This window comes from Rhinolophus sinicus, chromosome 18 (genome assembly GCF_057876585.1).
Source record: "Rhinolophus sinicus isolate RSI-liver-muscle chromosome 18, RSI-T2T, whole genome shotgun sequence".
NCBI lineage: Eukaryota > Metazoa > Chordata > Mammalia > Chiroptera > Rhinolophidae > Rhinolophus > Rhinolophus sinicus.
In genome coordinates, this window is record NC_142518.1 from 113,428,198 (window position 1) to 113,443,651 (window position 15,454).

The 15,454-nt window shown below is 43.6% G+C and overlaps 1 protein-coding gene across 3 annotated transcripts in view; it reads left to right on the forward strand.

Annotated features, from left to right (window-relative positions):
• The window catches only part of AR (androgen receptor), a 182,325-nt gene that overhangs the window by 149,518 nt on the left and 17,353 nt on the right, over positions 1 to 15,454 (forward strand). For all 3 annotated transcript variants that reach the window (XM_019716788.3, XM_074324334.2, XM_019716790.3), the window contains exon 4: positions 9,557 to 9,844. In XM_019716788.3, coding sequence (XP_019572347.2) covers positions 9,557 to 9,844 — 288 coding nt within the window. The remainder of the gene's footprint in view (positions 1 to 9,556; positions 9,845 to 15,454) is intronic.

A 15,454-nucleotide genomic window follows, 5' to 3' on the forward strand; every position in this document is an offset into this window, starting at 1 on the left:
GGGGCTGGTGGCTACTCTCTTACATGATGACCTTCCGCCATGGGGCTGGTGGTGTTTCCCTACCTCCCAGGAAGTAGTAGCAGCTCCATCTATGGAGTCGTGTTGTGATTGTTGTTTCCTGCATTATCACTGGGCCTTAGCACAGTACTTTTTGATTATTGCTGATTGTGTGTGATGGCAGCCAGACACTGACTCAGGTTGCTTGCTTTGCACAGTGGGCTGCTGGGAAGAACCTTTGCTGATGAGACTCAAAGTGCTACCTTGAACAAGCAGCCACTGTGCCTGTCTGAGGCTCCCGTGGCCATTTTCACTTGGATATTAGGCAGTTCGTTAGTTTCCCCTTACCTCCATGCCTCTGGACCGGTGCCAATGACCTAGATCTTAACCTCAGGCCTCATCACTGAGCTGAAGGTGGTAGCCAGCCCACAAAAGTTCAGTAAACAAGGACCTGATTTCTGCTTCTCCTGGAAGAGCTGCCACAAGAAGCCCCTCTTCAAACAGACCAGGAGACTAGAGTCAGACAGTTTGTTTTCTCCCTGTACCCAAAGTCAAGGCGACTCTATTTCAGGAACACACACACACCTTTCATAAACAGTGAGGAAGGCAAAATATAAGAACCAGTGTCTACTTGTTTCCTGTTAAAGTTAGGATGATGGTGAAAAGGGGATCAGACTGTATCTCTCACCTGTAGCATTAGTGCCCCCACACTCCCCCACTGCTCACTCCATCATCTGCTTGCCTCTCCATTAGGTATAAGGCCTTGAATTTCTCCCCAGCCAGCCTCAAACTTCGCATTGATGTAAGAGGACAGGCACTTAAGAGTTTCTATTATCTTGCTATGCTATCTCGGCCCCAGAGCCTCCATATTGAAAGCAGTTTTCCTCTCGGGGATTTGGGCTCTTTGGGGCAGACAAATAGGAGAATCAGAAGCACACTTCCTGTCTTGCCGGGGGCCTGCGTTTTCCACTCTCTTCCTTTTCCAGTCTCCACCTACACACACACGCACGCACGCACGCCACACACACACACACACACACACACACCACGCACACGCACACACACACTCACATGCACGTGCACACACAGTTCTTTCTCCTTCCTCTGACTAAGCAACATTCTGGAGAAAAGCCAAGGAAGGCCTTTAGGAGGGAGGGGACTTTCCCCCTCTTAGGGGCGGAATTTTAATCTCCACACCACCAAGAGGTTCCCTAATGTGAACTGAAAAGCTACTGTGGTTTATTTTTTAACTGCTTTCTATTTGTTTGAACATTCCATATTTCTGATAGTGAATTTTCCTTTAATAAGACCATTAATACACCAGTGGTATTTTTTTTTTTTTACATACAACAGACTGACAGAATTAATGCTGTTAACATTGGGCCTTTTTATCTTCTTTTTTTTTTTCCCCCTCTCGTTTGCTTTCCAGGTCATCCTGACCTGTTCAGCTTAGACTGTTTCACATTTGTTTTTAATGTCAGTTTAAATGTAATTGTAAAAGCATGTATGCTCTAAATTGTGTGGTTATTTTTTCCAGTGGAAAAGCCTGGTATGTGAAAGCATTTCCAAGCTTCTTGGTAATGACCTTGTGCCCCTCACCCAGGATGGCATCTGGACAGTGAGCTCCTTTCTTCTGGCTCAGTAGACAGAGAGAGGAGACGTGGAGATATTTTCTGCCAGATCCTGTGCTTTGGCAAGGATCTGGAGCATTGCATATCATTCTATTATTAATTACATTTACTCCTCCATGAACTAAAAACCATTAGACTAAATAGTCCAACATAAACCTTGAAAGATAAAATTTGATATTCTTTTCCCTGGCTAGTCCTCCAACTCCAAATTTGGATGGGGAGGAGAATGGGGTGTAGGTGGAAGGACCTAAGAGCCCTCTTGCCTGAGAGAATTTGATCTATACTTATTAGCGTGCACTTACACTTGGATGCCCCCCACTAATCTCTCACTCCATGCATGCCAAGTACTGGCTCTCTCTTCCCTGTCTCTTGTCCCTCTTCTAGTTGTTCACCACTCATCTCCAACTAAGTCTTTTGCCCATTAACATGCTACTCGACCTGATGAAATGGAAAGAATACCACCCTAGCAGTCAGGATGCCTGGCTCTAGTTCCTGCCTGGCTACTACCAAGCTATGTGACGTTGGACTAGACTTAGCTTTGGCCTTCAGTCTACTCATCTTTCAAATAAGGATTGGTTGGGATGGGAGAGCAGGGACATTCGAGAGTTGGGGCCTTCAAACATTTCCTTGGCAACGTGAACTTTTCTTCAAACGATACCTGACATGGAGTCCCAAACGTAGATGCAGAATAAAGCACCACTACTCTGCTTTGGAAGAAGGTGGGCTTAGTGGAGCCACATGCTTTGGCCCACTTTGTCTCCTCTCAAGGGCCCTTAAAGAAACTCGTAGAACCCTTGTGGCTCTACTGCTGTACTAGTTTAATGAACTCTGATTCTCTGCCCTAATTGATCTCAATCTCTGTGGAAATGATATGTTTCATCAGTAGGCTTTTCCAGAAAGAAGTTCACCTGCTTGAGATAAAAAGAGGATGAAGTAGAGCAAGGTGGGGCTAAGCAGCTAGCAAGAGTAAGGGCATCATTTCTTGGCCTACAGAATTTACTTTGTGCCAAGAACCTTACATGCATTGTCTTAGGGAAAATTACACAACCCTGTGAGATCCTGTTATTATCTTAGCATTCTGAAACCTGTCACATTGGCCCTTCACTTTTGGCTTGAGACCAATTGCCTGAGATAGGATGTAATCGTTCTAATAGGTTGCGACCCTGAGCAGTTGTCCAGAATGTTTTCTAGCAAGAGATCCATTCTTGGAAAATATCATAGTCTGCCCACTGGCATACGCTTTTATAGGACACAGAGCATTTGAACTGACATTTCCTTCCAATAATAGACCTCAGCGGTGGTCAGGTCAGATTGTCACCATTATACAGAGGAGAAAAATGAGGTGTACGAGAAATCAAGGGATATGTTCAAGGTCACATGTCCCACAAGATTCTAAATAATAATAATAAACCCTTTATTGTGAACAACATTGTAGAATTTCGATGTCATCGTTGCATTTTGCCTCCTTAAGTTCAGGGCATTTTTCACCATGCCTCGATCCTTCTGGTGGTGTAGAATCTTCCCTCCACTCTCAGATACCACCACAGTGTCTAGATTTATAGTTAATGACCTTATTTATTTGGTACTAATATCATCCCCATTTTACAGGTGAGGATATTGAGGTACAGAGAAGCTAAGTCTTGCCCAAAGTCACACAGCTAGTAAGCAACAGAGCCAGGCCCACAGCTGAGACAGTTGGACTCCAGCTTCTTTGCTTTGAACTACCGCCCTTCATATATGCATGTATGAGGAAACAAAGAGCCAAAGAAGGACAGAGATGTTCCTGAGGTCGCTCACTGGGCTCCCCTGCATCTTCGTCCAGTGTTCCTCTGACCTCCTAAGCCTGAAGTTGTACAGTGATGTCCCCTGACTCTAATCCTAGTGGCTGGAAAGATGGTTGGCATGATTTTAGCCAGAACCACAAAATGGCTTGGCCCAGACCAAAATTCACTTACAGAATTCTGTATGTCCAGCAGAGTCTTTGTTTAGAAAATTGACATGGACTGCCTCTAGGCAGGGCATCAGTCAGATTTACTGTTCCCAGCCCACCCTATTTATGTTTTACTCATTTACATTTCTGCCTGACTAATGAAGGTATTTGAGTTCATGACTCCTGTGTTTTAGGATGACAATATATAAGTACCTGCGCACACACACACACTCACTCACATAATTACAGCCCACTCTGTTTTTACAAAGAATTTGCAGACCTGTACCTAAGATACCTTTATGTTTACCTAGCATTTAAAATTGCACTTAAGACCTGAATTCAGTTTTATAGACAGCTATGTGCAGAAGAAACTCTGTTACTGTTTTTCATTTCATAATGTGTTACGCTTCCCTTCCCACAAGGCATTCACTCCCTACTCTTCAGAAAAGGATGGAGAGTAAAGAAACCATTCTGAGGGCATTCTCTCTTATTTAATTCTTGCAAGTATCCTAAAAACTAGGTGGTAGCAGCCCCATTTTACAAATGAGGAAACTGAATCTCACAAAAGCTAAGCAATGGGGCTCAAAGCTATCGTGCTAGTAATGGACAGAGCTAGGATTTGAACCCCAAATCATCTTATACCACACTTCTGTAAGAAAGTGAATTACTTTTCTGTTGCTGCATAACAAATGACCACAAATTTAGCATCTTCAAAGAGTACCCATTTATTAGCTCACATTTATGTAAGTCAGACAGAACGGGACTGGGTCCTCAGCTCAATATCTCTTACGGAGGAAATCATGTGATTAGGGCAGGATTCAGTTTCTTACATTTGTAGGATTTAGGTTCCTAGTCCCTTTGTCACTGCCATGTGGACTCCTTCACTTACGAAGCCAACGACACAGAAGCTTTCTTATGTCAAATCCCCCTGACTCCATGAATGTCTTTTCAGAAACAGCCCAGTCCCTCTTAAGGGCTCACCTGATTAGGCCAGGCCCATCAAAGGTCACCATCCTTAACATTCAACCGAATTGTGGCCCTAATTATATCTGCTCAATTCTTTCACAACAGCGCTTAGATTAATAACTGGAAGAAGTTATGTATACACTGGGGGCTGGGAGTCTTGGGGGTCATCTTAGAAGTCTACCTACCACAGAAAGTGATTCTGTTATGTTCCAAATTCCACGGTGAGATATCAGGAAGAGAAACGTCCCGGACCTTAGGGAGAGGGACTGAAACTTTCTAAGACTTTGGAAACTTCAGCTCACCTTGCCTCTCCTTTGCCCATGGACAATAATGCCTCTATCTTGATGTGGCAAGGACTGGGGCTGGAGAGACAGTCTTCCCAGGAGTCTAATGCCAACTGGCTCACACGACAGTTCCTTGTGGGATCCAGGCATCATGTCAGCAGCTCCAATCCCCTAAGAGTAAGGTAGGGATGGGAAAGTACCTTGCCAGTGGCCCTCTCTTGTCACTGCTCTGACCTCAGATTGAACGACAGGGAATAGACATAAAGCACCTCACACACCATCAGAACTGTCTGCCTTAATGTTTCCTTTTTCCCGACTTCACTCAATTTTTAGAAACCGACGGGTCTCTGCCATAACTCAGGAGCTTGCAGGCCTGTACCTCATGTGGGGCTCAGGACCAGGAGGCAGAAAGGGTGCGGGGGTGGCCTTCATGGCAGAAAACAAGGCCTTGGTAATTGAGTAACAACCGAGCCCCATTGGCCAGCATTCCAAGTCATCCAGCAACATGCCGGCTGCACTGCACAGAGGGAATGAATGCAATCTGACTTCATCTACGCTCAGTACAGTCACTGTTTGTGGGCCAAGAGGCCAGAACACCTGGTGCAGCTGGAGCCACTCTGGCCACAGGGCCAGCACATTACCAGGCCCCAGATGCGAGCAGGAATGCAGCTCCTCTTCCTCAGGCAGATGCCACATCAATCTGGAGCAGGAGGGTTAGAAAATACCGACCACGTTCTCATTACTGCTCCTTAGAGAACTGGACTTATTTCATGTTGATGGACTCTCCCCACAGTGTCTGCACATATTGATCTTGCTTGTAAGAATTTTGCTCAGGTCCACAAGTCACCACCCCACTGAGATGTGAGTCATTGGTGGTAGCGTCAAGTTCACAGAGCAGACCTCACTGGCTGCACCAGCACCAACTGCTCTGTGGGCCCCTACACCTTTTAGAAAAATCCATGGATTCATCTGTGGGAAATTCTGTGGATTTTTTAATATTTATTAAATGTATTGGGGTGACAATGATTAGTAAAATTATATAGGTTTCAAGTGTACAATTCTGTATTACATCATCTGTATGTTGCATTGTGTGTGTTCACCACCCAGAGTCAGTTCTCCTTCTATCACCATATATTGGATCCCCTTTACCCTCATCTACCACCCCGCTCCCTCCTTACCCTCTGGTAACCACTAAACTGCTGTCTGTGTGTGTGAGTTTTTGTTTCTTTGTCTTGTTCACTTGTTGCTTTCAGTTTTATATCCCACATATGGTTCTTGACTTCTTCTGTGTGAGTTATTTCACTTAGCATTATTTTCTTTTTTTTCAATACAATGAGTAGGGCACAGCAAATTGCACAGCTGCCCAAGTGAACAGTTTAGATTCAAAGTGCACATGCGTACACACACACACACACACACACACACACACACACACCGCAATATTACCTGTGTAGATCCTGAAGGTGTATTGAATCTGTGACCCGCTGGATGAGATGATTTCTAAGGACGCTTCCTGTTTTGTCATGCTATGAATATTTAGGCCACTGTGGTACCCCAAACCTGTTTGTACTTTGGACACATGACTGGAGTATTTTCACAACCTCCTGCCTCTGCCATTCTGGATTTGATACTAGTTACTGAAGTTTAAAGTAAAGTGTGAGGCTAGAAGACAGGAAAAATATAACCCCAGCCCCACTCTTCAACTCTGCTATTAATGCTAGAAGTAGGCTTAAGGGCTTCAGACTCCTTGGGGTGGCATCATGATAGAGCAGAAAGAACATGGGCTTTGTAGTCAGCAGACCAGGTTCAGAGGACTGGGTTCTCTTTCTTGCTAGCTGTGTTAACCTCAGTTTAATCACTTGCAAAACAGGGATAGGAAATATTCCTAACCTCATAAGCTCATTGTGGAATTACATGATGTAATGTGTTCATGAAGTGAAGTACGTAGGAGGCCCTGAAAAAGGAGTTATCCTTATTTCTTTTCGTAACCAGACACAGGGCTACTTATGTCTCTGTCCTCTCCCAGGCTTGAAGGGGAGCTGCGTGGTCTGGCAACTGCTGATCTCAAGGCCAGAAATTGCCAGTAATGGGGAAAAGGGGGTCTACCTCTCAAAACAGTGGGTTCACCAGATGAGAAGATATTGTGAGGCCAGGCCTCTAGCTCTGTGAAAAGATGGGCTTATCCTGTACCATCCTTTCCAGCCTGTTCTCTGGGTGGGAGGTGGGAGGTGGGAGTTGTCAGTGGGTATACATATCTCATTACTGACTGTGCCCAGTCCTTGCAGAAATGATTGCTGGGCAAGGTCATCTTACACTCTGGGTTGGTTTTCCAGACTCCCTTGTTTACCCTGAGCTCTTCTCTGTGTTCCTCTTGCACCACCAACCCTACCATTTTCCCTCCCAGACCGTAGTTGTGGATCCAAACAAGTGATCCACGCTTTGCATTGATTTACTGAGTTGTACCGTGATTGGACTTTGCATTACTGGACTTATTTCTCTAATTAGACGTGGAAGTCAGTTTCAGATAAGTGTCTTTTTCTGCAGGAGCCAGAAGCAGATCAGCAACAGGTTTTGTTGTATTTATCCATGTACATTGAGCAATCCATTTCTCTCTTTGTTTTAAACCTTTTAAAATTTATTATTATTTTAAAGGGATTAGAGATAAAGTGGTTTATGGTCTGTCCGGTGCATCTGCCTATACTAGGCCTCAGAGTTATGACTTTTTCAATTATTTATATTTCTGCCAATATAAATGCTAGAGAAGTAAACATCAGTATGCCCAAGGACCTCTAAATTGTGTGTGTGCAAGCAAGGAGGGAGAGGATGGTTCTTTTTTATTATGACTTCTTATTTTAATGTTAAAACTTTACACAATTTGCAAACAGAGAGACTGATTTATCTAACATGGGTTGGTGTGGAAAACTAAGATATGTATCAGTAGTCAAACACAGAATGTGGTCAGCAAACCACACAAAATGCACAAATGAATGAGGAAAACTCAGGCAAAGGAGAACCAAAATAGTTTCCTTAGTCATGTGAAAATATTCAATTCCCTAGTAAGGAGGAACTGCCATTCATATTAGATTTTACACTGTAGCTACATCTTAGTTTTTATCAGTCTCTAAAGCATGTTTATTTTTTTATTAATAGTTTCAGGTGTACAAAACAACACTAGTCTACTACCGGTTTGACATCGTACGTAGCTATTACAATACCACTGACTATATTCCCTGGGCTATAATTTACATACCCGCGACTATATAGTATTTTTAGGGTTTGAGTTTTGGGTTATTGTTGTTTTAAATAATGTTATTTCCATCATCATTTTTAGTGGCTGCCTCCTAGCATGTTTCCTGTTTTACAGACAGATTAGAGGCAAGGACATTCTATTATTTCTTTGACACTATTGGAGATTTTAGCCCTTCAGTTTCTCCCTGTCCCCTTTGCTAAAGAAGAAAATCAATATGTGTGTTACAGTCCATATTCACTATGGGTGTCATATCTTACAATATCTGAGTTGTTATAGTGTTCAATGTGAAATACTGCAATACCAGAAAATTCCAATTTCTTTAGCACAAGGTGGGATGATATAATTTGGTGGTGTGAGGGTGGAAAGGGACACTCATATGCCATTAAAAAAACTCATTCCCATCTGAGGCTTGATGCTTGAATTCTTAACCATTGTGAATCTTCTCTCTGCTTGATCATCTCCAATAACATACATATAAGTGCCCGACAACCTTTTCATCTATTAAAGGTGTGTGTGTGTGTGTGTGTGTGTGTGTGTGTGTGTGTGTGTGTGTAGAGAGAGAGAGAGAGAATTAAAATCCAAGTCACTGTACTTTTTGGTACCCCTAGGGAGCCAAAAAATAAGTCGAGTTCTTCAATAGGTCTGCCTTTCTAGTTTGTTTCCCAAGCAATGAGTTAGACGTGTTAGGCATGGACACAAGTACATCACTCTCTTGATTTAAAACATTCTGTATTTGCCTGTCACCTATAAGATAAAGACCAAACTTCTTAATATGATATCCACGTCCTTCTAAAATCAGGCCCCACTGTTGTTTTCACCTTCACAGGTAGCCATGTTACCCACACATGCAATATACACTCCCACCATACCAGTCTCTAACTGGTTCCCCCAAACACTCCCAGTGCTTTTGTTTACGCCCTTTCCATCCATCTCTGCCTGGTGAAATTCTCACAATTCTTCAAGGTCCAGGTGAAAGGCCCACTGTAAAGCATTTCCTGATCCCACCTGTGCAGAGAGATTATTGTCTTTCTCTTTTCTTAATGCCACTGTTGTAACATTTACCAGTTTGACATTTTCTAGAACTTTCTGTGGGTCTTGATTTCTCTTCTACCAGTCTAGGTTAGGACCTGTGTCACCCAGAAGAACAGGATTAACAATGAATCTCTGTGGAATGAATGAATGAATGAATGAATGAATGAATCATGACTACATTAGTGAATGAGTTAATTGAAGGTTCGAGGTATGAATACTGAAGGCTGCCTTTGGGGGACTGTGGAGAAAGCAAGATATGAAAGTTTGAGTTTAGTAGGAATTTGGAATGATGAGTCATTCCAACCAGTGTTAAGCTGAGCACTTGTCCTTAAGGAGTTTAGAGTCTGTGATCAAGAAGAATGCACATCCTTATTTTCTTAGCTCAGGCCACTTTTCTAACAGGGTAGCTGTGCTGCATGTTTTTGGCCACGGATAATAAATCCAAGCTTCTCTTTATTCCCAATAGCACGGAAGCTGAAGAAACTCGGTAACCTGAAACTACAGGAGGAAGGGGAGGCTTCCAGTGCCATCAGCCCCACTGAGGAGACAACCCCGAAGCTGACAGTGTCACATATTGAAGGCTACGAGTGTCAGCCCATCTTTCTGAATGTCCTGGAAGCCATTGAGCCAGGCGTGGTGTGTGCTGGACATGACAATAACCAGCCCGACTCCTTCGCAGCCTTGCTGTCTAGTCTCAACGAACTGGGTGAAAGACAGCTTGTACATGTGGTCAAATGGGCGAAGGCCTTGCCTGGTAAGGAGAAGGAAGTGGGGGCATAGGGTAAGGGAGATAAGATTTCACGGATGCTCCTATGGGCCAGGCACCATGCTCGGTCCTCTCCTGCCCATTAACTTGTGCGGTCCTCACCATTACCCTACTAGGTGAGAGAAGCGCACAATCCCCCCTTTTAAAATAAGGAAACTCAGAAGTTAAGGAGTAGAGCCGCACTATGGAGTGTCCCATCTGCCTCACATGGCACGCAGCAATCATGTTTCCATGTTCAACTCTCAGACGTGGTGAGGAAACTTCCCCATAATCCCAGATCTCATAGACATGTGCTTTATATGCCTTAAGGTGCTCTTCTACATGTGTATACACAGGCTCACCCCAAAGATCGTTTTTTGTTTGTTTGTTTTTTTAAAGTTTATTGGGGTGACAAGTGTTAGTGAAGTTACATAGATTTCAGGTGTACAATTCTGTATTACATCATCTATAAATCCCATTGTGTGTTCACCACCCAGAGTCAGTTCTCCTTCCATCACCATATATTTGATCCCCCTTTACCCTCATCTCCCACCCCCCACCCCTCACCCCCCTTACCCTCTGGTAACCACTAAACTATTGTCTGTGTCTATGAGTTTTTGTTTCTCATTTGTTGACAAGAGAAACCAAAGATCGTTTTGAGCCTGACTGATATTCCATCTTGAATATTGACTTTAGGATCCAGACTGCGGAAACCCTTATAATACGGTAGAAAGAACGTAGGGTTGGCAATCAGAACCCTTAGATTCTAGTCTTAGTTTGGCTGGTAATTCATTGTGTAATCCCGTCCCTTTCTGGATCTCAGTTTCTCCATCTGTGTAATGTGTGAAGAGTGGTTTGAAATAAGTTGATGGTTTTTTATTTTTGCTTCAAGGAATTCTTAGTGCTCTTTAAAATACTTTAGGCATCATAGTGGGAGGAAATTTTTGGTTATACTAAAAGAAATACAAAGCATTTGTCTAACTTCTACTTGGATATCTCCAGTGATGGAGAACTCACTTCCTCCCTAGGTCATCTGTTTGAACAGGACTGATTATTAAAATATCAGAGTTCAAAGATCCTCTGTCCAAGGATTCACAAACTTTCCTTTAGCAGCCAAATCTTTTATTTCTTGAAAACATCATACACGGATACAAATGGAGCTGGTTGGTTTACAGCCAGTTCCTCTCCCTCACTGAGAAGCCTCAAGTCAGTCTTGCAGAATCTTAGGACTCCAGGGAATATGGTTTGGAAACCAGAGAAGCATAAATTCTTTAAGGGTTCTTCAAATCCTAAAACTCTATGATTCAGAGTCTTTTGCAACATCAACAACCAAACCTCTTCTTGTGGACTCAAAGATCAACCTGCCTTCTGATAATAACTGCCATTCAGGTGGAAATTTATAGTGAACAGAGCAGTTTCCTATGTATTACCTGATTTGATCCTCATAAAAATCCCATAAAGCGGGGTTTTGCCCCTATTTTTCCTTCTTTTAAAAATTCGTTTCAGGTATAGTTCCATAGCCCTGGCTTTACAGTGAGAGGCCATTTGGGTCACAGTGTGGAATACCTGCCTTCAGTGACATTTCATGTTGCTCACCATGCCCCTGTTTTGTCTTTCCAACGCATGAGACCCAGTCATAGCCAGCAGACCATTCCTAACACCTTCCTGGCTTGGGAAGCTGAGGTTGACTAGCCAGTAAGATTACTGGGAAGAAAGCCCAAGGACTCTGGCTGCATATGCACTGTGCCAAAACAGAGGGTTCACAAAGGGAGGAAAAAATACAGAAAAGGAAAAAAGAGAGAGTTGTTTGAATTCTTATCACGTATTCAGCTGGATGTCTTGATGTCATGTGTGTAACAGAGATTCCGTTTAATCTTTCCAAGCAGTTGCCAAACACCTAAATTGTTCCATTTTATGGGATACAGAAACCTTGTCATATATATGATTCCATTTAATCCTCACAGCAATCCTATGAATCATAGGGACTATAATTTCCATTTCCAATGACAAGGCTCACAAAAGTTCACTAACTTGTTCCATTTGGTTACTTAACAAGTGGAGCCAGAACTTGGGCTCACACTGTCTGCTTTCTATTCTGGTGGTCTTAGCAATAATGTGGTGCAAGTCATTTGGGCAGAAATTGTATGACAAGTAGTCACTGGCTTTCCTCAGCCCAACCCCCAGAATGGGACGTCCTCTCCTTACATTAACAGGTCTGCAAGTCAATATCAGTTCACCATCTAGCTCATCCAAGAGAATAATCTCTGACCCTAGGTCATTTAAAAGAATAGCTTCAAAACAGCCAATTACCATGTTCATAAGAACTATTGTTTATAATAGCAATAATCCCCTACAAGTTCAAGTTATTTGCTCATTCAACAAATTGAGTTCCTGTCCTGTGCCCAGATAAATTTTGTTGTAAGCTTTCTGTGGTGGTGGTGGTGATATATGTAAATTGCCTAGTATAGTAGCTGGTACGTGAATAAATGATAACTATTAAGTTGAGGGTAGGTGAGGACATACTATATGCACAATATATTTATAATCAGATGTATCTGCTTTGGAATCTTAACTATACACTAGTTGTGTGACCTTGAACAAAGCACATGCCTACATGTGCTTCTGTTTCCTCATTTAAAGGTGATAAAATAGTCTCTACCTTGCAAATTATCAACATAGTACAGTAGCTGAAACATAGTAGATGGTGGGTCATTGCAACGATGCTTGAGTGCCGAGCCACTGGTTTCACTACCATCAGTTTAAGCTACCAACAATCTTGCCTAGAAGCTAATGCCTACATGAGTCCAAAGGATGTATCATCTTCTTTGAAAACGTTGACTGTCTGGTGCACTAGAGCAGCAAATGTTTCCTACCTGGCCTTTCTTTGCATGTGTGCTCCTGGACTCGACACGAAAGTACTGGTTTTCACTGCATATTGCTAAGAAATGATGTTGATTGGATTCTACTGGGAAAACAGAGTCTCAGAGAAACTGCCTCTGCTCCTTTAACCTGTTTGGTGTGTTTCCAAACCTGAGAATGACTTCTCCATTTCTCCAGAACATTCTAACACAGTGCTAAATAGGGGTTGAGTGAGTGCGTGCTGAAGGAAACCTGTAGGCCAAAGCTACTGTTTTTTCAAGTCATCCCTTGGGAGCCAGGCTCTCTGAGCAGGCTACTTTAAAGGCTGCACATTAGAGAAGAGTTAGGTATTGTAGTCAGATAGACCTATAGGAACATTAGCTTACTACGTCGCTGACGTGTACACGGTGAATAGTCTGGAGTGCTCAGCAACTCTCACTAAGGTCTGGTAGTTAGTGTTACAGACAAACGAAGTTTCCCTTCTTTTCTTTTCTTTGTTAGCTCTCTCATCTCAGGGAGGGAAGAAAACATTCATTTTGACAGCTTCCTTGGTCCTAGTACAGCTCAGTCCTCACTGCCCGTAGGTGCCCTCACCTTTGCACACTCACCAACCAAGGCTTTCCTTGCTTTCTGTTGCCTCCCACCTCAGAGGTTCGGTGTTCAAGCTCGCAAGCCCCATCCCCAGGAGATCCTTGGATGCTCCATGCCTGGCCCCTGCTTTTTCCCTCCTACTGGAAGACCCAGTACCAGGCATGGTATCCTGGGGCTTCAGGCAGGAAATACTCTGGGGTCTGAGGTTCTGATGAATCTGTCAGCACCTCACTACAGTGAAGATAGGAGGCTCAGATCTGGGAGCCAATATTGCAGCTAAGGATGGTGATATAAGGGACTCCAGACCAGAGTCCCCGATGCCTGGTAGGCTTAGGACCTAAAGGGGGGTGCAGTGGGGTGTATGCGTGGATAAGGACCAACCAAGCAGACCAATGTGTCTGGATAATATAGACTTTAGGCCCAAGCCTAGAAGTAAGAGAAGCTCATTTCCTCAGTAGTTCTTTAGCAGTACAGTGCGAGGAACACTGGAGAGGAGAAGCAGAACACCTGTACACTAGCGCCAGTTCGGCCACAAAGAAACTAGATGACCTTGTGGAAGCCAGTCAACTTTTCTGGCTCTCAGTTGCCTTGTTGGCAAAATAAGCGTCACATTGCCTACCAGCTAGGGTTCTTGTGGAGACCGAAGGAGGTCATCAACAAGAAAGTTAGAAGCATTATCTAAACTCATGAAGGCATTGCTAATGAGGTATATAGCAAGACAAATTTTCAGATAAGTTGGGATCTGTTGGGGAGGGGAGAAACGGGGTACTGGTAGGGGATGAGCTCTGAGGCTATGCTTTAAGTATCCACCTGTTTACAGACCCCCAGGAGCACGTAGCTTTATCTGTCCTTCCCATGCAGTAGTGTGCAGTAGCATCTGGGTGACTGTTCACTGAGCTTAAAGGAGGGAATTTGGAGATCATGCCATTTTATAAATGAAAAAACTTGGAGGTCCTTAGTCCATTTAGTTAATATTTTGCAAATGCCTACTCAAATATTTGCACTGTGCTATGTACTAGGGAGGAAAAGATGAATAAGAAGGGGTGGTCCCATCTTCTAGAAGCTCCAAGTCTGGTGGGGGACACAGACGTGTACAGAGATAAAACGCTAACACTGTGTAATGAGTGCTCTGATCAGGTGGGGCTACACGAAGTTCTGTTAGGCGACGAGTAGGAAAAGGCTTCACAGAGGAAGTAGCCTTTCTGTGAAGACTGGGATGCTTAGTGGGTGTTTATCGGCTGGAAAGCCTGGAGAGGGAGGAACACGTTGCAGGCAAAGACAACTGCCTGTGTGGAGATACACAGGCCTAAGAAAGGATGTTGTGTTCAATAAACGACGTTTTTCAGAATAGCTAGATCCCAGATTATGAGAAGACAAACGACAAGAAACTAGTCTAAGGAGGAAGGTCACACGGCACCTTTTTGTGTCTAACGATGGCATTAGGGCAGGATTGGCAGCAGAGTAGGAAACTAGCAGGGCTAGGGTACTTGCTGAACAGAAAATAGTGCAGAGAAGCGAAGAAAGGGTGTCAGAGAAAAGAGGGAGCCTGAGGTGGTGTGGAGAAGCCAGTGGCTATCAAAGTATCCCACCATATGCTGACGTGTAATAATACCCTGTTCCCAGGGTTCTTCGGAAGAACAAATAAGGTTACAGCTAGAAAAGAGCTTTGTAAAGTGAAAGGTGCTGTGCATGTGGGAGAAATGGTTATTACCCTGCAGCTTCAGAAAGGCATGTTGATTAAGAGCTTTGGAGTCAAACCATTTGGCTCTGGAACTTGATCTCCCAGTTACTAGCCTTATGGTCTTGGACAAGTTCCCTAACCTTTCTGTGACTCACTTTTCCTGATTCACATAATGGGAATAATAATGGTGCCTACTTTATTGCATTGTTGTGATGATTAAATGAGTTGATATAAGTAATGTGCTTAGAAAAGGGTTTATTCATTGTAAGCAGTCACTGTTAGATTATTATTTTCTTCCAACTGACAATGCCCTGGCTGCGTCCGTCATCATCTCATTTGAGTGGCTCAGTGAAGTGGAGAGGGCAAGGAATGTTATCCCCACCATAGAGTGTGTTTTGACCCTACTCCCCAACACTGATGGTTCTTGGGGCCCCTCAGAGGCTGCCTGGGAACCGAGATTGTCAGCACAGCAGAGCGCCGGCCTATCT